A 27,316-nucleotide genomic window follows, 5' to 3' on the forward strand; every position below is an offset into this window, starting at 1 on the left:
AGTAGTATTTATAAATAAGCCGCATGATGGTGTAGTCTTGTCATATGCAAACGTCATGGTATCATGCATTCGTCCCATCAATTGTTGTATGAATAAAGGTAGTATGCATTTGTCTTATCAATCATCAGGGGAATTGGTATCATGCATTCGTCTTATCAATTGTCTTATCATTCATCTTATGCAATAATAGAGGGAATACAATGTTGGGTGACCAACTCAAACATGCCATATAATAAGAAATTCAAACTTGAAATACGTGAAATACAAACCTAGTTCATGGATACTTAAAATGCAAACATAATCATAAGTCGACACATAACATTAAAGATCATACATAATTCAAAGTCAAATTCTAATTGTTAGGGGGGGGGGGGGGTACCCTGAATTTGACTGATTGAGGTTAGAAAGATCTTGGTAGTATCTAGATGGAGTGTACTCCGAGCTTTGGTTAGTGTGCATCTGCCTTATTGCTATGACTTCAGCTTGTTTTTGCTCCCAATACATTCGTTGGGCCTCATTAATCCTGGAAAGATCTTGGCCCATAATATTTTGTTCCTCCCATTCTAGCTGCCTTGCTATCCTTGTCCTCTCTCTTGCTTCCTTTGCCGCTTCTCTTTCACTCTTTGCAGCCTCTCTGTTAATTCTCATTTGTATAGCTATTCTTGCATTTTCATTAAAATCATGCACTTCCTCAACCATTTGAGCTTGGACGGGCTTAGCGGCCTTGGCCCGCTTTGAATGGTTTCTTCCTAGTGGCCTTGGCTGCGAGGGACCGATTGGTTGAAATGGTGGTGGGTGTTCATCATCACTAATTCGGATGGTCAGACATACATTATTGTCACTCTAGGGAGTGTCGAAATCGTCAGAGGCGAGGGTCTCTGGTTCACTCAACTGGGCCGGGGTATTCGCCGCGGCATACTTTGCACTTTCTTTTAATAGGTTCCAAACATGTAATAAACCAAACTTGGATCAAGTCTTGCCTTCAAAACTCCCAAGTGCGTTCGCAAACTACAATAATAAAATTAAATAAATTGCCTTGATAAATAAACAATCGTAAAATTAAATAAAATTGTCTTAATAAATAAGCAATCTTCAAATTAAATAAATTGCCTTGATAAATCAATTATCGTAAAATTAAATAAAATTGTCTTGATAAATAAACAATCTTCAAATTAAATAAATTGTCTTGATATATAAACAATCGTAAACTTAAATAAATTTCCTTAATAAATAAACAATCATAAAATTAAATATCATACCAATAATAAATAAATAAAAACTTACCACATTGGCATCATTTGTACCGCTTCCGCGCATTCGCTCCGCCTCCATCAACGAAGCATAAAACTTGGTGCATTCTCGTGCTATATCAACCCATAGTGATTTAGCGCCACCAATCGAACGCACGGTTTCACCCCCCAAGTTACGCTTGAAGATTGCGTATATGTCACTCCAAAGCACATTTTTTCTTATATTTGCACCAAGACAACCGTCGGGAGACTTCTCTAGCCAAGCCTTCACTAGGGCTTGATCTTCACCTTGTGCCCAAGAACATCCTCTAGGAGCCATGATAAAGAATTTTTTTTTTCTTTGTAAATGTGGTATGAAAGATTGATGTTTGTGATGAAAAAATCATGGATCTTGTGTAGTATATATATAATCTTTGAGAATATAGCCGTTAGGGGTGTGGTAGATTTTTAGAAATTTTTTTAAAAATTTTCAAGTATTTTATGGATTTTACAATTAATTTAGTAATATTTATAAAAAAAAAATAGAATGGGAGTGATCTGGGCCGTTGGATTCAAGCACCGGTCCCTATTTAATAAGCAATTTCGAAAAAAGCCCAATCATGTCAATTAATCATTCCCCTTGTTTGATCTTCACGTGCTGGCTTTGGCCACAAACAGAAGGAGCAACGTTGCAGCTTTGGTGTCAGCTACCCTCTCTCCTCCTGGAAGTCTTCACATGGTGGGCCATCACAATTTTGGGTAACAAAAAAAATGGGTTATACTGTTATCTAAATATAGATAACACATTGGGCCACAAGGGAATATAGGTAACAAATTCTGGCCCATTGTGGGGAGTTGTTACCCATTTGTTACCCAAAATGGGTTTTTGGGTAACATTTTCATATGCATTGTGGTAGGCCTAAGTGGAGGGACAAATGTCAAACGCTGAGAGAAGGGACATGGAGAGGACATGAAATTTGGGGACAGCAGATCTCAACCCATGTGAGATCTTTCTCTCAACATGGATAGCATATATATACAATAATTTTCTCCTACCAATTATGACTTAGTACCTTATGCATTTTGGGATGATTTGGCCTAATCAATGATGCTATAATAAGATCACATTATATGAGTAAGTACCTAAATTTCCCTTTAATTTATTATTAGTATTGTTAATTACTGTTATTATTTACAACAAAATGACTTGAATATAAGTTCTAACCCTTCCTGTCGTACTCAATGCTACTTAAATTACAGTTCATTGGTAATGAGTATCCAAGTTGAGTGCTCAAGGTTAGCAATTATGTTTAAATGGACATGGACCGATTGGGAAGGTTAGAGGTTCTACCTATATTTGTCTAGTTACAAATTTGTTTAACTCCTGCGTGGGACACAAGACAACCCGAAAAATTCATAGGAGGTTTGTTCACAAACACACACTGTTAATAAGAGTGGGCATACCCCGCCACCGCCCGCACATCGTTGGCTCAAACGGGTTGAGGTTATGCGGGTTGGCGGTTGGAGCGGGTCGAAGTGCGAGCTAAGCCAACAAGGAAGTTTCTCTCTCTCTCTCTCTCTCTCTCTCTCTCTCTCGCGGCTTTGCTCGGCTTCGGCGAGCGGTAGAGGACGAAACCCGCCACTTGAGCCGCCTCTATCGGGGTGGATCGACTTGAGGCTAAACGGCCAGCGGTGCGGTCGGAGCAGCGGGTCAAACAGGTTGATGCCCACCTAAACTATTAAGTCTGTTATACCGATCTAAATAACTTCTTTTCTTAGTGACAGTGTTCTCCACGGAAACATGAAAAAGTGAGATAAAGGATCATCCAACCAATGGTCCAGTCATAAAAATAATAGAAAATTACATTTAAATCAACAAAACATTTATATATTAATATATAATATAATGGTTAATGTAGTTTTTCTTTTTCCACAAAGGTCAATGGGTATTGAAATTTTATCCCACTTTTGTCATTAAGCCCAATTCACTTGTTGATGTTATATATGTAGTTTGGTGCTTTGGAAAATACCAATTTGTCTATTATATTTTTTTCATTACTTACGGATGTAAAATTATGACGTTGCTAGCTCTTGATTTGGTTTATGGTATAGATATTATGGTTAGGGTATAGAAATGAGGTTTAGGGTCTAGAAATAGAATTTAGGGTTTAGAATTAAGGTTATAGAGCTCATGACTTAGGGTTTATGCCTCGGGAATTCTAAGCCATTTTTCTGTGTACCAGTTAAACACAAACCTAATACAAATCTAAATTTGTAGAGTAATGTGTATGTTTATTGATTTATTGTAATTTGTCTTTTTTTTTTTTTTTTTTTTTTTTCATTTTGGTTGATGATGGCTAAAATGAAATTATAAAACAAGTATATTGATGAATATGTAATTTTAAAAAGTTTTATTGATTTGTTTGTAATTGACCCTAAAATAAATCATCCACTTATTTTTAGTGAAATAGTTCTCCAATAAGTTGTCGATGGAAACATGAAAAAGTGAGATAAAGGATCATCCAACCAATGGTCCAGTCATAAATTTGGGAAAATGCAGGAAGATATATGCTCATAGTGTAATTGACCTTTTAATTTATAGATTCATTGCAGTGTTTATTACATCAGATCATGTAGACCTTTATTCATGCGGCCATTTTATTAATTTAAACTGCATATATATATGTTTGCTTGTCATGACTCATGCTACCCTGTGCTCCTGAGGATAGGGCAACTAGCTTGTTGCCACCTCCTTATCTCCAGCATAGTTTTCAATTCTTGGACCCTTCACGAGCCCTCCAAGAAGATCTGCTGGGTCGTAAAAGTACTCCACACTTACAACTTTCATCTGGTCATCCACCTGTTTAAATAATTTAGACCAAATAAATTAATTAGAGAGAGAAGTAGCTAGACAAAAAATCATTTATAGAATAACAAAGAATGCATGTATATTTTAAAGTTTGGTTTTTGTAATTTGGACAATTTTCCACTTAAGTTCCCATAATTTTAAATTTTTTTCAATAAGTACATGTAGTTAAATAGTTCATAACAATTGTAATTAAGGTTAAATAAAAAAAATTTATTAATTTTATTAACAGAATGTACACATGTAAGACAAAATTTTTTTACTATATATGATAAAGTCAGAAGAAGGTTTTGGTAATAGACATGCGCATAGTGCATGTCAAAAAGCTAGTTAATGATAATAATACATCTTACACACAAGCAACATGCTAGCATGTGCACATTTGTTCGAAAAAATTGTGATTTGGTCACAATTGCAACCGTGATAAACTACATAACTTAATCGAAACAAATTAAAATTACAAAACTTCAAGAGAAAGCAGCCCAAATTACAGCGTATAAATTGTAACTTAGCAAGGAATATATAAGAGGAAGAATGATGCATACCGTAATAATGTCAATGCCATAAAATTCCACCAATTCTCCAGTTGGGGCATGGCCTTTGAAATTGCCCTCCATGTAAGACCAGTGCCTGAACTTGTAGACTATGACTGGAGGCCCAGAATAGACTTCGAGAACCTCCACAGCAAACCCACGTGGGAAAGTAGTGGTGAATGCTCCATGAGATGAGTCCAAATTTTCCTCAGAAGGTTTGTAGATCTGGGATTCCTCTGGGAGAGAGCTTCGAAGCAGTGGGTTGTAGCCTCCACCCATTTTCTCATAACCTTCCAAACTTAAAGGTTTTCTACCTGTAAATTAAATTATATATATGTAACTTTAGAGCACAATCTAAATTAAGTATTAATATGGAATTTGGACCAATTTATTGATCATCATATCATGTATACCATTAAAGTCTTCCACGCATGCCTTTTGGAAAAGCTCCATTTCATATGTCTTCAAAAGGTTCTGTACCATTTCTTCAAGTGACCCAGGTGGCCATACCTTCATCAAATATATATTAACAAATTATATACTACTTTGATCACAATTGCAAAAGATAATGATCTTAGAAATTAGGGAAAATGACTCATTCAGTCCCTATATATAGTTTGTGTGTTTTTTCAATTAGGTTATATATTGTGATTGAAGAATACTTGTAGTTATGTTTCATTATAATTCTATTACACTTACACAAGTTGCAACTTGATTGAGTTGGTTGGCCGTGCTTCTTATTTGTACAAGGTCTGGTGTTCAAACCTTGGTTTGTTTAGTTACCACGTACCAACTCATTTTTTAATTTTTAAGATATTGGAGATAGCGCTGGACGAAGCTGCACCAGCTGGGTGATATCAATGAGTGGATCATGTGCACATGTGCAATAAGGAAGGGGCACAATCGGAATTATAACAAAAATAAAAGTCAACAATAACTGTATATCCATTGACTAGAGGGTTTAGGCAAAATTTTAAGTAAAATAGGGGGTTATGAATTAACTACAAAAATGGTTGGAGGCTATGAATTAACTAGGTTAGAATTAAGGGGTTTATAATTATTTACTATATTAATATGCCAACTGATATTAATTTAAGTAATATAAAAAATTTTCTCTAAGTTAATGCCTCTCGTTTGGTTTTAATCGTATATATGTGGTAGAGTTTTGAGGAGTTTCGTGTAAAAAAAAACAAAAACAAATATTCTATATGGCTCCCCAATTGCAAAGGCCTATGATTCGACAAGGACAACGATGAGAGTGCCAATGCCAATCTCTTGCCACCAGTAAGAACTATTCCAAGTCAACTACCAAAACATATACAGTTTATTAAACAAACACTCCCTAAGATTCCCTAAGATTTTTGGTGTTTTGACATATACTACAAGGTTTCAAAAATTACAGGAAGACCCCTTTAAGTTTTAAATCGTTTTCACATAATCCCTTACTTTAAAATTCCGTCAAAAAATTGATGACATCATCATAACAACATTTCTAAATGACAAGTTTAATCTTATAGTTATTTACATATATATCTCCTAAGGTTTATTATATTTTCACATAACCTCCTAAGATTTCAACAATTATACAAACACTCTGTGAGGTTTTAACTCAATTATAGAAAGGTCTCTAAAGTTTTAACACATTTTCATATGACCCTTTAATCACAAACGAGCATGATAAAAATGGTAAAATGCCAAACTAACCTTACATACTATTTGGTTTTATATAATATATCTTTCTTACATGTTGAAAAAATATACCGATTTGAAATTTTAAAATATCACTAAATCTTTTTTTTTCTTGTATGAAAATATTGCTAAACCAAATCACTTTTTCTTGTTATGTAATTCGATTATTTGCTAAATAATTCATTTATTTCATTGTATAAACAATTCTTGTCGAAAAAAAAAAAACTCATGCATTTGATTGTGATATTCTTGAAAAAATCATTCATATATTGGTTCATAAATTTATTTTTTAAAAAAAAATTTGCAATGGTTGAAAAAGAGTGCTACATTTCTCAATCATTCTCAATATGGGTACACCCCTCTCATGTGTGATCTGAGTTAAATAGGTGGATAATTTATTGGGTGAGGTGAAAATGCATGTGAGTATTAAATCTAACACGTGAATTGTTTATTAATTTAGAGTAAACTATATAAATTAAAAATATTATTTAAACCAATAATATATATTAAGCTAAAGCATCTATATTTAGAGTACAAGTCAAAATCCTAGCTGCATGTGGTTATGTACGCTAGAAATAATGAGCTTATATATGCATATTTTTTTTCTTTCTTTATTTTGCTAATCATGAGAATCTGTACGTGTAGTTGTATGCAATTAATACAACTATACACTAAATTAAAGCAAAAATCAGTGAAAGGAGGCAGTTTATATGAATTTAATATTGCTAGCTGTTATTGACTTAAATGACCATCCCTAATATTATATAAAACCTATGGCAGATCCATTTAATTTGGATATGATTTCTGACTAAATTGCATGGAGAATCTAGTCTCTGGCAGTAAGAAAACAAAAGAAAAAACACTACTTTAAATGACCATCCATATGCATGATCAGAATGTCCAAGAAAAAACACTACTTTAAGTAGGGGTCGGCAATGGGCCGGGCCGGGCTAGTCCGGCCCAAATTTTTTGGGTTCGGGCCGGGCTCGGGCTTGAATTATAGAAGCCCAATAGGGCTTTCGGGCCGGGCCGGGCCGGGCTTGGGCTTTAATACATAAGCCCAAGGCCCGCCCATCGGGCTTTGGCTTGCGGGCTTTGAGGGCCGAGCCGGGCTAGGCCCGAACGGGCGGCCCAAAATGGGCCCAAAGCCTATTTAGACACATATATATCTTCAAAAAAAAAAAAAAATAGGATTTTGGCTATATTGTGATTTGAACATGAGACCTCATATAACAAGCTTCAACTCTCAACCAACTGAGCTGACTAGTTTATTTGTCAAGTTTGTGAATCATAACATATTTAATAGCTCTTTCGTTTATTTACTTCAATAAATTATTAATATGCTTATTAAGTTATTATATAATACTATTATGTTAGTAATAGTGTAATACCATAAATAATAAACTTTTAAAATTATATACAACATTACAACTATAATAAAACATAAATGTACATATGTATTATTATATATTTTATTACATATTTTTATAAACAAACGATGCAATTGTGTTGTCAACGATCCAAACCGTTCAAATTTTAGTTCCTCACTCAAAGATAATTTGTGCAAAAAATTAGCTCAATCGGAGATGTAAAAGTGACATAATGGTGGTCAAATTAATGAACGATCGTGGTTTTTCTAATGATCATCGAATGGGTAGATGAATTTCGATTTAGCCGATTTTTTGTACGGATGATCTTTGACTATGAACATAGAAAATGAACAGGTCAGATTGTTGAAATCACGTTGTGGTCTTCATAATTATGGAAACAATAAGGTTTCAACGAGAAAGTTATTAGAATTATACTCTTCAAGTGTATTTATATGTAGAAGCTCACATATCGATCTTGTTTTCAACGATCTGAACCGTTCAAGTTTTAGTTCTCCACTCAAAGAGAATTCTTGCAAAAAATTAGCTTAATCGAAGATGTAAAAGTGATTTTTTTAAATGTAACGGTGGTCGAATTAATGAACGATCGTGGTTTTTCTAATGATAATCGAATGGGTAGATAAATTCCGATTTAGCCAATTTTTTGTAAGGATGATCTTTGACTATGAAAATAGAAAATGAACGGTTCAGATCGTTGAATTAATGAAATGACGATTGTGGTTTAATAACTTTAATTATACTTGTATTATAAAAGTTGTATATACACATATACATTTATATTTTATTATACTTGTAATGTTGTATATAATTTTAAAAGTTTATTACTTTATTATTTATGGTATTACATAGTTTACACTATTACTATTTACTAACATTATAGTATTATATAATAACTTAATAAGCATATTAATAATTTATTATAGTAAACAAACAAAAAACCTATTAAATATGTTATGATTTCTAAATTGGGCTTTGGGCCGGGCTTTGGGCGGGCCTAAACGGGCCGGGCTTCGGGTGGCCCATGGGCTTCAAGGGGATGGCCCAAGCCCAACCCAAGAGACTTTCGGGCCGGGCCGGGACGGTCCAATTTTCGGGCCAAATCAGACTTCGGGCCTAATGGGCCGGGCGGGCTTCGGGCCTTGGGCTTTTTGGTGAGGCCTAACTTTAAGGATTAGTTAGGATTAAAGTAGAATAAAACAAAAGAAAACAAAACTGTACTCCAGGGATTGAGAATTTTCATCGGTAAGTGCAGACACTAGGTGGAGAAACCAAAATGAATTTGTTGTTCATGCGGTCCCTAATGGTGGCAGTCCCACATGGTTATACTTCGTACTAGTAAACGATCCACTGCATGCAAAATTTTCATGGTCCAAGTGTCCAAGAGTCAAAGATAGAGATGTTAACGATCCAGGACTAATAGTAGTATAATTAAAATTCAATTTTTTCAAAGAAATTGTGGTTGTGTGGTCGTTTGGTCTAAATTGCAAAAACAATTGCTGCTGATGTCAGAAAAGATTGGAGTATTAAATTCAAAACCTTTGATAATGGGTGAAGATGCCCAAAAACCCATAAATTACTTGCAAGACTACATTCACATTATGAGATCTTACCATATATCAACATGTATAACATATAATTAGTACCTTATGCATTTTGAAATAATTTCGCCTAATCAATAATGCTATGATAAGAGCACATTATATGATCGAGTAAGTGGAACCCAAAAATTCTTTAAAGAAAAATTTAGTCAACAATAAATGAATTGAAGCTTGAAAGTTGAAGCGGAGCGAAATTGCCGGATTGATTCTTCACTTTAGCTTGCCAAAATCTTCTCTTCCTCAAGGGGGGTTGTACCTACAAAAAACTTTCCAATGCCTAAGTTAGTAAAAAAGAATTATTCTGTATTTCTCTAATAAAATTTTCACGTACATTCATCAATCATCTCTTTGGGGTTTTATAGAAAAAAAATTATAATTGTTCCCATGATTTCTCCACATTTCTAGCCTTCAATGATCATGGGTTTGGTTGGAGAAAATCATGGGATTCCTTCAACTGTTATTTTCGGCTCTTGACTTGGTTGAACACGTGAAGATCTTCTTGTTTCCCTTATTCATTATCTCCTTAATTTTCAGGAGTTAATGTTTAATAAATTAATGACAATCAATTGTCACCAAAATTGGATAAACACCCTCTCTTTTGGCTGGGGCTAGGCTTGTTGATCACGTGGGAAAAAATTCTTCCCTTGTTTCATTCCTTCTTATTAGGGTTGTCCATCGGTTGGTTCGGATCAGTATTGGAGCTTACCAAATCAAAATAAAAAAATTCGGTATTTTTTGATTTCGGTATTTTTCAGTTCAGTAAGTTTTGGTAAACTTTAGTTTTCGGTTCGATTTTGGTAATTTTGGTATCGGATACTTTCAGTTCATTTTCAATTTACTTCGGTATATCTTCGGTTCATTTTCGATTTACTTCAGTATATCTTCAGTTCATTTTCAGTTTAATTATAATAATAATAATTATTATATACCAATATAAATTTAAATTTAATCAAATATGATGCATAAAATATAATATTTGATAAATATATATTTGCACGAGTAGTATTGGTAATTAATTAGTATAGTACTAGTATTAATTGCAATAATATTAATATTAGTAATAATATATACTAGTATAATTAGTTTAATAATTTGTATTAGTACATATCATATTAATTTAGTATGCATATATACCGATAAATATGAGTATATATATATATATATATATATGCATTACTTACTTAAGGATAAGATTCTTATTTTCCTAAAAATAATAACATTTATTTTATTAGAAAATGACTCTATATCTTAACTCACACTTTTGATAATATTAATATGATAATATTATACAATTATATTTTCTTATAGTTGTTTAAGATATTAGTAGTTTAATATTTATTGTACCACTAATATAATAGTATTATATAAGCATATATAACTAAATTTCGGTAATTATTTCAGTTTTTTCGATAATAACAGATTCGGTTTCTTTCAGTAATAATTTTCGGTAATCGGTCGATTTACCAACTTTTTTTGGTATTTATCAAAACCAAACCAACTTTTTTCAAATTTTTTTGATTTCGGATTTCGGATTTTTGAATTGTGAAAATCGGTATACCAAACCAAAAAAATTCGGTTGGTAGTCGGTCGGTTCGGTAAAAACCAAACCAAAGGGCAGCCTTACTTCTTATCCCTTTAATCCTCTTTGATAATGCTTTAGAGATTAAATAAAAATTAAATAGTAATAAAGATGGAGTAGGAGTCTTTATCACAATTTATCACCATCGCTTATTTATTAAATCACATAAATAAAATTGACACATCACCTTTGACTTGGTCTTTAATTTATTGTAACAAATAAGAAATCGCCACATGTCGTGGTGATTTTTTGCTCCAACAGTACCCAAATTTTCCCTTCTATTTATTATTAGTATTGTTACTGTTATTATTAATTTACAACAAAATGACTTGAATATAAGTTCTAACCCTTCCCTGCCGTACTCAATGCTACTTAAATTATAGTTCATTGGTAATGAGTATGTAAGTTGAGTGCTCAGGTTTAGCAATTATGCTTAGATGGACATGCATGGACCGGTTGGGAAGGTTAGAGGTAGAGGTGTCAAACGGGTCGGGCCGGCCCGAGCACGACACGGCACGGCACGATTAAAATAGGCACGGCACGGCACGGCACGATTAAATGGGCCGGGCTGGGCCGAAGTTTTTAGCCCATCGGGCACGGCACGGCACGAGCACGACACGGGCCAAGCACGGCACGAGCACGGGCACGAAATGGGCCCGAATTAGGCACGACTATTTTAACATTGTTTTTTCTATTTTTAAAGAACTTTTCACAAAAATATTCAATTTTCATGAAAAATAATGTTAATATTTAATTATAAATAAGAAAAAATATCATAAGATTAGTTTTATCACCATAAAAAATAAAAATAAAAATAGGTCTGTGGGCCGGCCCGTTTAAGGCACGGCACGAGCACGAATGGCCCGCGGGCCATGGGCCGTGCTGGGCTTAGATCTTAACTATATGGGCCGGCCCGAGCACGGCACGAAAGCACGATGGACTCAACTTAAACGGGTCGGGCCGGGCCGGGCCGGCCCGTTTGACACCTCTAGTTAGAGGTTCTACAGTTCTACCTATATTTGTCTAGTTACAAATTTATTTTACTCATGCGTGGGACACAAGAAAACCTCGAGGTTTGTTCACAAATACACACTCTTAAGTCTGTTATATCGATCTAAAGCAACTTCTTTTTTCCTTTTTTCTTTTTAGTGAACTAGTTCTCCACGGAAACATAAAAAAGTGAGATAAAGGATCATCCAACCAATGGTCAAGTCATAAAAATAAATCATCCACATTTTATTTGAATTTTTTGTTTTTATAACAAATGACAACTACTCTTCAATTTTATACAACTGAAGTTAAAGAAAAAAAGGATGTTGGAAATCTAACTTCCGATGTAGAAATAAATACTCTCAATATATTATTATTACTAATCAACTAGAGTAACAAGCACCCTATTATGCAAATTTTTATTATTCATGTTCAAATAAAGACGAGCCAATTATCAATTACTGTTAGACTTGGAGAATGTAGGAAGATATATGGTCATGGTAATTGACCTTTTAATTCATTAATTCATATATAGATTCATTACAGTGTTCAATACATCAGATCATGTAGACCTTGTCGTTCCATCATTATAAAATAAATCCATACAAGATGGACCTTTATTCATTCGGCCATTTTATTAAATTTAAAGTGCATAAATGCTTGCTTGTCACGACTCATGAGCTGTTTATACATTCTACCCTGTGCTCCTGAGGATGGGGCAACTTGTTGCCACTTCCTTATCTCCAGCATAGTTTTCAATTTTAGCACCCTTCACGAGCCCTCCAAGAAGATCTGCGGGGTCGTAAAAGAATTCCACACTTACAACTCTCATCTGCTCATCCACCTGTTTAAATAATTTAATCAAATTAATTAATTAGAGAGAGAAGTAGCTAGACAAAAAAAAAAACATTTATAGAATAACAAAGAATGTATATTTTAACATTCGGTTTTTGTAATTTGAACAATTTTCCACTTAAGTTTCCGTAATTTTAATTTTTCTTTAATTAAGAACATGTAGTTAATAACAGTTGTAATTAAGGTTACATCATAATTTTTATTAATTTAATTGAATGTACACATGTTGTTTGCATATAATCACATATATGTGCGAAGACATAAAATCTTTACTATTATAAAGTAAGAAAAAGGATTTGGTGTTACAGGTTTTACAAAAAATGAGATTGTCAAATATACCATTCATTTAACAAAACAGTCACATAAAAACAAATTAATAAATGAGGGTATATATAGCTGTAAAATACAACTATTAAAATTAAATTAAAAAAAAAAGACACTCCATCACCTTAAAATGTTGAGAGAATTATAAAAAGTTATAAAACAATAAAAACAAAATGCAATAAAAAAAAAAACAGTAAAAATTGCAATTGACACTCACGTAGTGCGTGCTAAAAGACTAGTTATTAATAATAGTATGTCTTACATGCGCACATTTGTTCGACAAAATTTCTAATTTGGTCTTCTCAATTGCAAACGTGATAAACTACCTAACTTAATTGAAACAAATTAAAATTATAAAAATTCAAGTGAAAAGCAGCCCAAATTAATTACAGTGATCAAAATTGTAACTTATATAGCCAAGAATATATAAGAGGAAGAATGACACATACCTTAAAAATAGCAATGCCATAAAATTCCAGCAATTCTCCAGTTGGGGCATGGCCTTTGAAAGGACCCTCCATGTAAGCCCAGTGCCTGAACTTGTAGACTATGACTGGAGGCCCAGAATAGACTTGGATGATCTCCACAGCAAACCCACGTGGGAAAGTAGTGGTGAAGGCTCGATGAGATGATTCACTAGTTTCCTCTGCTGGTTTGTAGATCTGGAATTCCTCTGGCAGAGAGGTTTGAAGCAGTGGGTTGTAGCCTCCACCCAGTTTCTGAATACCTTCCAAACTTAAAGGTTTCTTACCTGTAAATTAAATTATATATGTATAAATTTAGAGCACAATCTAAAGTATAAATATGGAATTTGGACCAATTGATAATCATACATATCATGTATACCATTTAGGCTGAGAGTGAACTTTTTTGGATCAATTGATTTAAAGTCCTCCCCGCATGCCTTGTGGAAAATCTCCATTTCATATGTCTTCAAAAGGTTCTGTACCATTTCTTCAAGTGAGCCAGGTGGCCATACCTTCATCAATTATTAACAAATTTTATATTACATTGATCAGAATTGCAGAAGATAATGAACATAGAAATAAAGGAAAATGACTCATGCGGTCCCTATAGTTTGCGTGCTTTTTCAATCATGTGATATCTATTTCTTCAATCACGTACTTAAAGTTACGTTTCATTATCATTAACTGTAAACGAAACTTAACGTCCTACAATAACATGATTGAAATAATTGAACTATTAATACATACCAACAGTCAAACTATATATAAGGATTAAAATTAGTAGTTTTCCAATATATATATATATATATATATATATATAGAGAGAGAGAGAGAGAGAGAGAGAGAGAGAGAGAGAGAGACCTTGGTTCTGCCTTCTTCAAAGAGCTTGTTGACAACTTCATAGTTAGGAGGGGCACCAAACCTCCATTTGGTGTTCTTCTCTCCCTCCCCATGCAAGTAAGAACGATATTTATCTTTCTCGCTACCTGAAACTGCCATGTGCTCAATAGACATCTAGGAGGATTCGATGGGTTTCGTTGGAACTTTTTGTTTTTTGGCAAATGGGTTTCGTTGAAACTTTAAACAATGTGATATCTTATATAAATGCATGGAGTATATCCCTTGCGGCCTTGCATGTGTGACACATATACGCGTGATGCCGTGCCAGCCAAGTTTTGTTACCTGGTGTAAAGTCCTAGGGAGACTTTTCTGGGTCTTTTTTTTTTTTTTTTTTGAGAAAGGAGGCTTTTTTGGGTTTTCTAGGTTAAGACTTAAGAGTATAATTTATGATTTAATTGTATAATTGTATAATATTTATAAAAAATACCGATGATATCCTTATAATTACTATACTGCTATAAACAAATTTTGCTCATTCACTACTACAATACCTATCAAAGCCAACCAATTTCAAGGGTATCCTCACTCCATTAAACAACTAATGTTTAGTTGTTTAAGCTATTAGCCACCAACTAGCCTCTAATAAGCTGTTAGTTGTACAGATTGAGGTGGCTAATACTCAATACATGCCAATCTCAAGGTTTTGGTGGCTGCAAAGATCAAATCTGACATTGATGTAGACAAGGGCTTAAGCAACTAACATGAACTTTTGTTGGTGGTTTAGTGAAACTAAATATATAATAAAAAACTGATTAGCCATGCCTTATTAAACCAAAGATGATTGGTTTGACAGTGATTCTCACCATTGCTGCAGTAGTTGGTTAAACATGGCAATCTGAAAATTATTGGTTGATTAAATGGTTACACTAATGACAAACAGTGAATTCATTACTTGAATAAGCTGCATTGAAACTATTGTATTTGCTGAATTGATTTTGTGGCTAATAAAATCATCATAGAACATACATTCCAAAAAGAACAAATGGGAAGCTAATCAAATGAAACTTGTTTTCCAAACATAAGGATAAACATATATTCATATTGATGAGTGCCAGAGGAATTACAAACATTGCTGCTGCAAATACTATCTCTAAAGCATTTCTCTAATATGAACAACTACTTAAAAAGTCTGCATACACCAACCATTAATTACAACCTGAAAATGCAAGTTTCATCCCTGATGAAAGCAACACAGCAGACTTGACCAACCATACGCTAGGATGCCTAAAAGAAGTACACTTGGTATTATATATTTGGCCAACAAGCTAATATATATTAGCAAGTGTTACTATCCAAAATAAGTTTCAGAAACAAAAGTGCTGCAGCAGATATATTGAAGTCTAGCTATCACACACCTCTCTGGCAGTATCACCAACCATTTCACTTCCGAGAGGCAAAGTTCCCCCCACTAGCAGCTGACAGCCTTCCGTGCTGACTTGTGCCTTCATTTGGAGAGGAGGAAGCATTCAGAAAACCACCACGCGCGATAGGACATATTTGCAGCAGAGGGGTTATGAGCATCACAAACTGGAAGTGGTCATTGAAGCTGTGGTTGTGAACACTCTGCTAAGAAATAGATTATATAAAGCACCTATGTAGTAAACAATCAAATCAAGTTAAGAGCAGGAACTACACCTATTGAAAATATAAGCAATAGGTTGATAAACAAACCATGTTACAATTACCTCACATGCCACACAACAGTAAACCATAAACATCTAATTCCCATAGTATGCTTTAGAAAGCCAATTAGTGTTGTCTTTCACAACTTTGTAACTAGCCTTGCCTAACAGCAAAGTACTGCAAATAAATGCATTGAAGTGTAAGCATAATATATTTAGTGGATCAAATAACCAAATTTGTCAAATAGATTAACTAAAAAAAATGTAAGAAAATTACATGTACATCTAAAGCCAGTGGCTGCCAATATCTAAGGCAAGCAATTAATTAGAGAATAACTAAGCCAGGTCTGCATTAGTATGCAAGAAAACTTACCTGACTGAGCATTCGGGGAGCAAAGCTCTGTTTCCATCAGTGCTATCCCCTACAAATATAAGACCCTGGTGGAAACCATATGCATACACACCACATAAGTATTTGTTTACATTCATGATTGGGGCATATATCAACATCTCATTGTGTTCACACACATTTATGAACATGCTTTTGATCGAAATTTTGTTTGCTATAAGATCAAGATTTAGAGGGGTAGAATAATCCAATTTCGTAAAAAGATATTAATTAAGAACAAAACGCCTACCCAAACCATAACCCATCATTGACAAAGTCACAAAACCCCAATTCCCAAATATAAAAAAAATCCTAACTCCCAAAATTTCAGAGACAGTAAGCTAAGCCACCAATCAGAAATATAGATAAATGAATAAGCTAAAATCAGTAATTGAAGACCCTAAATCAAACCCCTAACCCGTGAGTCATTGAATCCCCAAATCAAAACCCTAACCCTAAATCCCTAATTCGAAATTTCAGAGATGAGACATACCTTTTGATTTTGGGAGAGATGAGAGTGAGAGATGATATCGAGAGTGAGATCGAGCCTCGTGGGTGTGGGTGTGGGTGTGGGTGGTCTCGAGACTGGGATAGAGGCAAGATCGAGAGTTCGAGAGTTCGAGAGTGAGATCGAGAGAGATCGCGACTGGGTACTAGTTGGGTGTTTCTGGAAATGGGAGATCGCGACTCGCGAGTGACTAAGTGAGAGCTGAGAGTGAGAGTACGTACGTCTTTGACGTGACTCATATATGCTGTGATGATGAGAGAGAGGAGGGAGAGAGGAAGATTTTGGGAGTGGTCCTGTCGCCATCGGCTGCCGGACGAGAGAGTTCTCGCCGGAGAAGATGATCGGTGCTGGGAGAGGGAATAGAGAGACCACAGACAGAGCTAGATCGAGAAGAGAGAAATGTGAGAGTTAGGAGAGAGAAAAAATTTAAGTAGGAAAAAAAAAACATATCAGGTGTGTTTGAGTGTTAGGACAAAAAAAATTATAAGTGATTTGTCCATAAATTTCAATGCAACTTACTGGAGGTCCGGTCCTCAAATGAGAGAACCGGTTCTTAAGCCCAGAAATTCAGAGCGAGTTACTGGAGGTCCGGTTCTCAACTTGTGAGGTCCGGTCCTCAAACCTTAAACACAAACACGAGTTTACTGGAGGTCCGGTCCTCAAGAGTGAGGACCGGTCCTCAATCCTAGTTTTCTGAAACACCAATATTTTTGAATTTTTATAAAATGTAATTCAATCTAACTTACTACAATATTTGTTTTCACATAAAAAAAAATTTCAACCACAAACAATTTTCATCCAAAAACAAATTTCACAGGTCAATAATTAAATAAAAGCATAATGACAATAGAGTTTGGGGAAAAACTGGGCAAGTCAGAGAAAACAGTGTTCCTTGGTTATATTGCACCGAACACAGTTACCCTCCCAGATAGTATGAAGAATTGCTGAAAACAACCAATTTACAATCCATAAATTCCATCAGTTGTGAAAAGATAAAGTTTCTGGTATGATAGAGCTACACACAGTAAGCAACTAGTTTAGGAACCAATAATCATCTGTTGATGCCATTAACAAACCTTACCCATGAAATAGTTGCCAATCAAACCCACACTGCCAGATGCCTGCAATTAGTTAATTCCTTCATCAGTTACAAGGTGGGCGGCAGCTCATATTGGTGGTAGCATAAGTTGCTATGGATTTATCTTCTCACTAACCATGTATTGGAATGAAATTTGGTTGTTTAACAGGGAAAAAAAAAAGGGATCGGTCTGAAAACAATGGTGAGGAAGGAGAGAGTTGTCAGAAAACATAAGGCTACCAATTCACCAACGGATAGATATTAGTTGGCACAACATATCAATAGCCAAAATAATGACATATTTACAACTTTAACCCTCACAGAAACCATTTTTCATTTTAGTTATAACTGTTGTAACTATGTTTTAGTGGAATTAGGTGGCTCATGTCAGCCACAGTAAATAGTGCACTGTTTGGAGAATAACACAAACTAACTTAAACATTAGTTTATGATATTAGTTGGCTTTGATAGGTATTGTAGTAGTGATTTGACCCCTCTTTCCCCCCCCTTTTTTTTATTTAATAAAAAAACAATTTTATGCTTAACCATTTTTCATTCCATATTTGTTTTCTTATTAATTTGTTTATTTATTATTTTTATTTTTTTATAAAAAATAGGTTTTAGGGTCATTGGATCGGTTCGGAATTTGGATAGTCCATCTGGGGGTGGAATCGAAATGTTTGATATTTGTCGATTCTACATGATTCGACTGGCCTTTGGAAACAAGGAAGTTTCTCAGATTTGTTCCGTTTTTATAAATGTTCTCGGCAGAGCTTTGGTTATTAATTTGCTTATATTTACTGGGGCATATAGAATTCCATAAATGACTAGATATTTCATGATATACAGTTTTATGAGTTTTGATTCTACACGTAGTATAATTTAAATAAATTAATAACATCTCATTAATATACCATTTGATATTAATATAAGTAATATAGAAAAATTTCTCTAAGTTAATGCATGCCACATTTTGTTTTAAGCGGATATATGGTAGAGTTTGAGGAGTTTCGTGCTGTCAATATACATGGTTACCCCCTGGCCCAAAAAAACAAATATTCTTATATGATTCCCTAAGTGGAAAGGCCTATGATTCGACAAGGACAGCGATGGAAGTGCCAATCCCTTACCACCAATACGAACTATATTCCAAGTCAACTACCAAAACATATCCATATATGTTATAAATTTATAATTGTAGATAAGTTAGAGCAATTGGTGGAGATGCCAGAACACTATATATATATCAAGAATGTTCTAAAACTAATTAGTTAGTAAGTTAATACAAAGCTAACCACCATGTTGAGTCCACCGCACAATGTAATCTTAAAATCTGAACCGTCTATTTTGTAGGCTCTACTTCAAAGATCATCCCTGTAAAAAATCTCCAAAATCGGAAGTTATTTAGTCATTTGATTATAACAACAACTATTTCTATGTTTTTATTGAAAACACTGATCGTCTATTTATTTGATCTGAATTAGATGACTACATAATTTCTGATTTAGTTGATTTTTTGCAATGATGATTTTTGAAGTATGACCTAAATAATTGACGGTTCGGATTATAAGATTAGTTATGTGGTGGTCTCAAAAGCATGGCTAGCTTCGTATTAATTTACTAACCAGTTAGTTTTAGAGCACTCCTCATATATATATAATATTGTAATTTAAGGTTTTATATTCTCAATCATTTAAGGTTTTATATTGTAATTTAAGAGGTTTTATATTTTCACTCACTTGTGATCTTAGTCATATACGTGAATAATTTATTAGGTGATGTGAGAGTTCATGTGAGTAGTAAATCTGACACGTAAATTGTCTTATCAAATACTATGTAGAAGTTAGAAACATCCAATCCAAAATTAATTGGTATTGGATAACAAACCCACAACATTATATATTGCTTGGCTACGTCAACTCTTGTGTGATCTTCAAGTTTTGCTATGGCTTTCTCTTCCAATCCAGTTTGTCATTCTAAAGCCAAACACATAGAAATTGTTTGTCACATTGTTCGTGAGAGGGTTACTCGAGGCGACATTAAACTTGAGTATTAATTTGCCTACTTTTGAACAATGTTGATATACTCACCAAAGGGCTTTCTTCTCCCCAGTTGCGTTTTCTTCGCAACAATCTCGATCATGCTTGGACCAGTCCCAGCATGTAACACCCCGAACCTCGGGTCCATAAATACACTAAAACCTCTTTGCAAAGAATGAGCCATGCACTTAACATAATAAATAAATACGTTTGATAAATCATAGCGTGAGCCCAAAACATTTATGTAAAATACACTACATAAAATCGGTTAAACAAATTAAAGTGGGTCCCACTGCCTCGACTTCTCCTCACTGCCTCCTCAACCTGCTGAACCTGCAAAACACCAACAACCACACTGCACCATATTCATGGTACACCGGGTCATTCAAACAAACAACCCGGTAAGCTCACTAGAGCTCGTATGAGTAAAATGACTAAAACAATAATCCTCAAATAATCATTCAATTTTCATGCTCAAAAATAATCCACAATAAAACCCATAATTACTCAAATCACATGATATTCCATCAGTAATGATCCAAACATCAAAATAATCATAATTCATCATATTCACATCAAATTCCACCAATAATATTAATAATCATTCTGCAATTCAATTGCCTAATCGTCAACTATTAACCTCAACCTCAAATCATTCACGTCTTAATTTAATAACCTCAGTGCATAATCATCCTCATTTCCATTCTCCAAGATTCAAGCCTAGACTTACCAAGTCCTAGTCAAATCAAATCCTAGCAAACAAATGCACACAAGAAATCCAGCAAATAGTTAAACTAACTAATTTCACTCACTGTTTAACCACGTAAAATGACAAAAATGCCCTTCTTGGCTCCTTTGCTCGGATCTCCAATCCGGCAGCATAACGGCATCGGAAATGAGAGGCATACCGAAGAAGAAGACCACCCAAATCGCCGCCACACAAGGCGGAGCTACAGTGCACGTGTTTGGATCGAAGCCAAATGTCGCCGAAAATTCTCGAACTCGCCGGAACAGTCGTCGGCCAGAAATCCTTCGATTCGCCGCCGTGGGAGGTCGCCGGAGCCAGGGAAGCACATGGGCAGACTCGCCGTGACGAGAGAAAGATAACCCAGGTGATGGGAGGTCGCGTCATCGCCGAAAAAGTGAGATCGTCGACGGAGCTCCAAGGATCGGCCTTGAACTGGGTTTCAGGTCTCGGGGCATTTCTGGGCTGCACTGCCAGCAGGGGGAGGAAGAGGGAAGAACGACGAGGAGATCTGGGCCGGTCTCGTTGCCAGCCATGGTCGGACGCACCGCCACGCGCCAGTGGTAGGCGCGGCGAAGGTGAGAGGCGCGAGAGAAAGAGAGAGAGCGAGAGAGAGAGAGAGAGAGAGAGAGAGAACCGAGAGAGAGGAGAGAGAATGGGATAAAAATATGGTTTTTGGGTTTTAAAACCTCTTTTGTAAAAATTACAAAATTGCCCTTTACTTCAAATATCTTTATCTTTCAAACCGTAACTCCGATTGACGCGTGCCACGTGTCTACAAACTCGTGGACTCGAGACCTTTCCAACGTGCCCAAAGTCAAAGACGAAAGTCCATTAGTTTTAAAAGTCAACTTTGGGTCAAGCCCAATTTAAAACAAAAATTTAAATTTAAATCAAAACCTTTTTTATTTTCTGAATAAATCCCAAAATCTTTAAAATAAATATTCAAACATTTAAAATAATTATCTGGAAAATACGGGGTCTCACAATCTACCCCCCTTAAAAAAATTTCGTCCTCGAAATTCCCAAGGAAAGTAAGAGCATAACAACCTCACACAAACATAAGCAATCAAAAACATCAACCAATCATTGTTCAGAAAAACTCTTTTAAATAAAAGAAACTAAGAAGAACGCAAACAGGACGGAAAATAAAAATACGATAACGATCGAAACCTTCACTTGAGAACTGCACGTAACGAGTTTGTCGTGTTCCATTCGCATCTGTTATCCAAGATCTTCGAGTGCATCCAACTTGATCTTCGATTCTTTCGAGTAGCTTGCCTCAATTCTCGATGACTCTAAATTCTCCATCTTCAGAACTTGTATCTTCATGTGCGAGTCGCTCAACCACTTCTGAAGCGTTGCCACTTGAGATTGCAAAACAGTAACTGCTGAGTTCTGGCAAACAAACAACAGCTTAGGTCCTACCTGGCTACTACCTCGAAAATCTACTTACTCGGTGAACTAACTCTTCAACCAACTAAAAACCTTACTTCACTATTTCCCTTGAACCTCTGTTTTCTGATTAATAAACTTAGTCCAACCTTTCTAAATTCACACCTCTTACTAAATCTCCAACTTCAACTTTTCCTGAACTTGCTGAGGAGCAGAGAGGCGATGGCAGTGCAGGGGACATTTCTCGAAACTTTCTCAAACATTTTCATGGCTCAAATAAAATACATTTCTGAAATCACTTGAAAATCATTTTCTTTCTCAAACTGGCTTTCACAAACATTTTCTGAACTGATTTTCTCAAACTGGTTTCTCAAACCTTCTGTAACATCACCATTCCTCACCCCGGCAGTGTGGGATCACTCACTTCTCCTCACCTGGTAGCTCGCCACTGCCTCGCGCAGCCGCCCACTCAGGGTCTTGGTCCCTGGGTCTTGCAATCCACACACTTCCGGCGGGTCTAGCTCTGATACCAATCTGTAACGCCCCGAACCTCGGGCCCATAAATACACTGAAACCTTGACATTTAAACCTCTTTGCAAAGAATGAGCCATGCACTTAACATAATAAATAAATACGTTTGATAAATCATAGCGTGAGCCCAAAACATTTATGTAAAATTCACTGTATAAAATCGGTTAAACAAATTAAAGTGGGTCCTACTGCCTCGACTTCTCCTCACTGCCTCCTCAGCCTGCTTAACCTGCAAAACACCAACAACCACACTGCACCATATTCATGGTACACCGGGTCATTCAAACAAACAACCCGGTAAGCTCACTAAGGCTCGTATGAGTGAAATGACTTAAACAATAATCCTCAAATAATCCTTCAATTTCCATGCTAAAAAATAATTCACAATAAAACCCATAATTACTCAAATCACATAATATTCTATCACTAATGATCCAAACATCAAAATAATCATAATTCATCATATTCACATCAAATTCTACCAATAATATTAATAATCATTCTGCAATTCAATTGCCTAATCGTCAACTATTAACCTCAACCTCAAATCATTCCCATCTTAATTTAATAACCTCAATGCATAATCATTCTCATTTCCATTCTCCAAGATTCAAGCCTAGACTTACCAAGTCCTAGTCAAATCAAATCCTACCAAACAAATGCACACAAGAAATCCAGCAAACAGTTAAACTAACTAATTTCACTCACTATTTAACCACGTAAAATGACAAAAATGCCCTTCTTGGCTCCTTTGCTCGGATCTCCAATCCGGCAGCATAACGGCATCGAGAATGAGATTTCCCGAGCTCGTGTACCTTGAATAATGGTTTCTAGAGGTGCCGAAGAGGCATACCGACGAAGAAGACCACCCAAATCGCAGCCACACAAGGCGGAGCTACAGTGCACGTGGCTGGGTCGAAGCCAAATGTCGCCGGAAACGCTCGAACTCGCCGGAACAGTAGTCGGCTAGAAATCCTTCGATCCACCGCCATAGGAGGTCGCCGGAGCCAGGGAAGCACATGGGCAGACTCGCCGTGACGAGAGGAAGACAACCTAGGTGATGGGAGGTCGCGTCGTCGCCGAAATAGTGAGATCGCCGCCGGAGCTCCAAGGATCGGCCTTGAACTGGGTTTCGGGTCTCGGAGCATTTCTGGGCGGCACCGCCACCAGGGGGAGGAAGAGGGAAGAACGGAGAGGAGATCTGGGCTGGTCCCGTTGCCAGCCATGGCCGGACGTGCCGGTGGTAGGCGCGGCGAAGGTGAGAGGTGAGAGAGAGAGAGAGAGAGAGAGAGAGAGAGAGAGAGAGAGAATGGGATACAAATCTGGTTTTTGGGTTTTAAAACCCCTTTTGTAAAATTTACAAAATTGCCCTTTACTTCAATTGTCTGTATCTTTCAAACCGTAACTCCGATTGACGCGTGCCACGTGTCTACGAACTCATGGACTCGAGACCTTTCCAACGTGCCCAAAGTCAAAGACGAAAGTCCATTAGTTTTAAAAGTCAACTTTGGGTCAAGCCCAATTTAAAACAAAAATTTTAATTTAAATCAAAACCTTTTTTATTTTCCGAATAAATCCCAAAATCCTTAAAATAAATATTCAAAACATTTAAAATAATTATCTTGAAAATACGGGGTCTCACACAGCATGCGCTTGAGGGAGGGTGATAGTTAAAAGTTATACTATAAGCTAGGTTAATTAGTCTTAATTGTGATTAGTTTAGTCTGTTCCTAGTAGTAAGCTGAGCTGTTTGGTTTGTTAGCTTTGTGTAACAGTAAGGGTATCCTTGTCATGTACCCGTGCATATAAGATATGCACCTGCCAGTGTATGAACACAGTGAAAATATACATCAAACACTTTTCTTTCCTTCTTTGCTTTGTCTCTCAATTTCTCTGTTTCGCTTGCTCATTATCAACACCATCTTCAACCTCACAGTTTTGCTATCATGGTATCAGAGCTTGGTTGTCCGCATAAAAGGCCTAACGACCACACGTGCTCCCACGTCACCTAATACAATTTGTCCACGTGTTAGGCTCAGAATCCTGCCACACGTGCGGGGTGTGTTGAGAGTAATGTGGAATAATGTCTCACATCAGAAAACTAGCTAAATTTTAGCATATGTACTTATAAGGTCTTGGGGCTCTCCACCCATTGCCAATTGGTTTTGGGTTTGATGCTCAAATTCTACCAGGATACACTCTCAACCATATATAATATTTATTGTAGTTGCATATAATCATCAATATGAGTGCTCTAAAGCTAACTGCTTAACAAGTTAATACGAAGTTAACCATCATTTTGAGCACACCACATGACTAATATCATAATCTGAACGGTCCATTTTTTAGACTCTACTTCAAATATCATTATTGTAAAAAATTATATAACCAAATCGAAAATAATTTAATCATCTAACTATGATTAAATAAATAGACGAACACTGTTTTCAAAAAAAGCATATAAATAGTTGTAATTTTAATCAAACCCCTAAAAAGGTAATAGAGTTGGAATCCCAAACCCCTCCATGCAGTGCCACAGAGACCTCGGCCATTCAAACCCATGGGAGGCTCAAAGAGAGAGGAGGAGAAAAGGGGAAGGAATGAGAGAGAGAGAGAGAGAGAGAGAGAGTGGAGGGAGGCTCCGGTGTGGGTGCGAAGTGGGACTTCTAGCAGTCTAAGAAGGTGATAGAGGTTGGGCAGTATTCCAGGGTGGGTTTGGCTCGATCAAAAATTGAAATCCGTTATTTTTATCCTTAAAGTTATTTTGGCTATTTTTGAAAAGTTGTAATTAGGAACCTCTATGTTGTTTCTTTTTTTTTTTTTTTTTTAGTTGTAAAATAGTGTGGTGTGCATATGATGTGCCACATTAAGTTGTGGCTGTACGACACTCACAACTTCAAATTTAGTTGTGACTGAACGACAGTCACATCTAAGTTGTGAGACAGTCACAGTTAAGTTGTACTTAATTAAATTTTTTTTAGAGAAATTATACTACAATATAGTATAAATAGAGGTCAAAACAATACTTTTACTCAAAATAATACATAGTATAGTGGTGTGAGTTGTCTCTTTCAATTTACCAAAACAGTCACAGTTAAGTTGTATCTGGATTGATTTTTTTTTTAATACAATATAGTATAAATTAATGTAATATTTGTGATGTAATATTATTTTATTTTTTTATTGTAGTGGCATGTGATGTAATATTTTTAAATTCTAATACCTTTTATTTAATTATTTTGTTTGACTTTTCAACTAGTACCTAATCTAAAATGCAATTTAATTTTGGTACCTAAACTAAAAAGTTATTAAAATTTAGTAGTTAAAATCAATAGACCTTAAATTTAAACACTTATTATGTCAAGGTACATATAAACAAATAATAACAATAAGAAATAAAATTAAAACCATATAAATTTAACTTACTTGTTAAATTAAAGAATCTGGAAGTGAATCTTTAATTTGAATTTATGGCTTTTTGCGGCAGTCAATAGTTGCTCAAGCACTATGCAAACCTATTAACTCTAAATTTAAATAGATGCCTTAATTCCTAGTAGAAAAAAAAAAAACCCTCCTATTCGGCTTCTAAGGTATATATTGTTTTTTTTTTAATTGTCTTTTCTCAATCTATTTTCATTATACGTACCTAATAGGAATTTTTCTTTTGGGGTTCTAACAAGTTTTATTGGGCCTAAATTATATTCATCTATTAAGATTTTTTCTACTTAACACAAAAAAAACCCTAGCCGCCACTCCCAAACGATCTCTTCTCTCTCCTCGACCCTATCTCTCTCAGCCCAGTATTTCTAGAGGCGGGGGCGGTGGCTCCTGTGTTCCTCACAGGCTCGCTACTCCTACCCCCGCCTCTCCCTCCTTCTTCTCTTTTTCTTTTGCTTTTTTGGTTAGTACTATGAGATACTCACTTCCCTCTTTGTGAGAGCTTTTTCATTTTAATAAAAGAAAGCTTTTTTGATCCCTCTGGTTTGGTCTATCTGTGACGTTGTGCGCGATTTGTGTGTTGTGCGACGTCGGATCCTGCTTTTATGAAGTTTAGTTGCTCTCTAGAGATCTTTCTTCCAGTTTGTCTTTGGTTCTCGTCACAAGGAGTAGGGATGTCACTTTGCTCGCTGGTACTGGTCTTGCCGGTTATTACTATCTGATCCACCACCTTGATCTATTATCAAACTCAATTCAGAAATGTTGGTTGGATTGTGGACCCAAACGTGACTAGTTCGCTAATTTCTTTGGTGCCTCGTTGGCTCCGTTTGGCGACTGTAGTGTCTGCTCGTTGCTAACGTTATGAGATCGAGTTCTTATTTCGTTGTAAGCGTTTAGCTTGTTTGCTTTATTATTGTAGGGCTTTTTGCCATAACCTTGTATTTTTTATGCCTTTTTGGCTGTTTTATTGCAATGTTATTGCTTTCTAAAAAAAAAAAATCTTTTTTTCCGCTCAATTTCAAACATCCTTCAAATAATTCAACGTGTGAAATTTTTTGTGAGGGCCCACAAGCCTTATTACACAACATATTTCTTAAAGGAGATATACAATACTTAAACCATGTAATAAGAATTAAGTTTTAGAAGCTGGGGGC

General features: G+C 35.6%; 1 protein-coding gene and 1 pseudogene across 1 annotated transcript; both read right to left on the reverse strand.

The window, feature by feature from the left end:
- Positions 1-3,935: 3,935 nt before the first annotated feature.
- On the reverse strand, positions 3,936-5,144 carry LOC147277817 (pathogen-related protein pseudogene; annotated as a pseudogene).
- Positions 5,145-12,350: 7,206 nt separating this feature from the next.
- On the reverse strand, positions 12,351-14,590 carry LOC147277818 (pathogen-related protein-like). Its single transcript, XM_086254221.1, has 4 exons — positions 14,380-14,590; positions 13,898-14,030; positions 13,501-13,802; positions 12,351-12,716 (listed from the first exon to the last, which is right to left on the reverse strand). Exons 1-4 carry the CDS (start codon positions 14,530-14,532, stop codon positions 12,567-12,569), a joined length of 738 nt encoding a protein of 245 aa, XP_086110347.1. The 5' UTR covers positions 14,533-14,590; the 3' UTR covers positions 12,351-12,566.
- Between the last annotated feature and the right edge of the window lie 12,726 nt (positions 14,591-27,316).

The sequence above is a fragment of the Dryas octopetala genome, chromosome 8 (assembly GCF_963921425.1).
Source record: "Dryas octopetala chromosome 8, drDryOcto1.1, whole genome shotgun sequence".
NCBI classification, from domain to species: Eukaryota; Viridiplantae; Streptophyta; class Magnoliopsida; order Rosales; family Rosaceae; genus Dryas; species Dryas octopetala.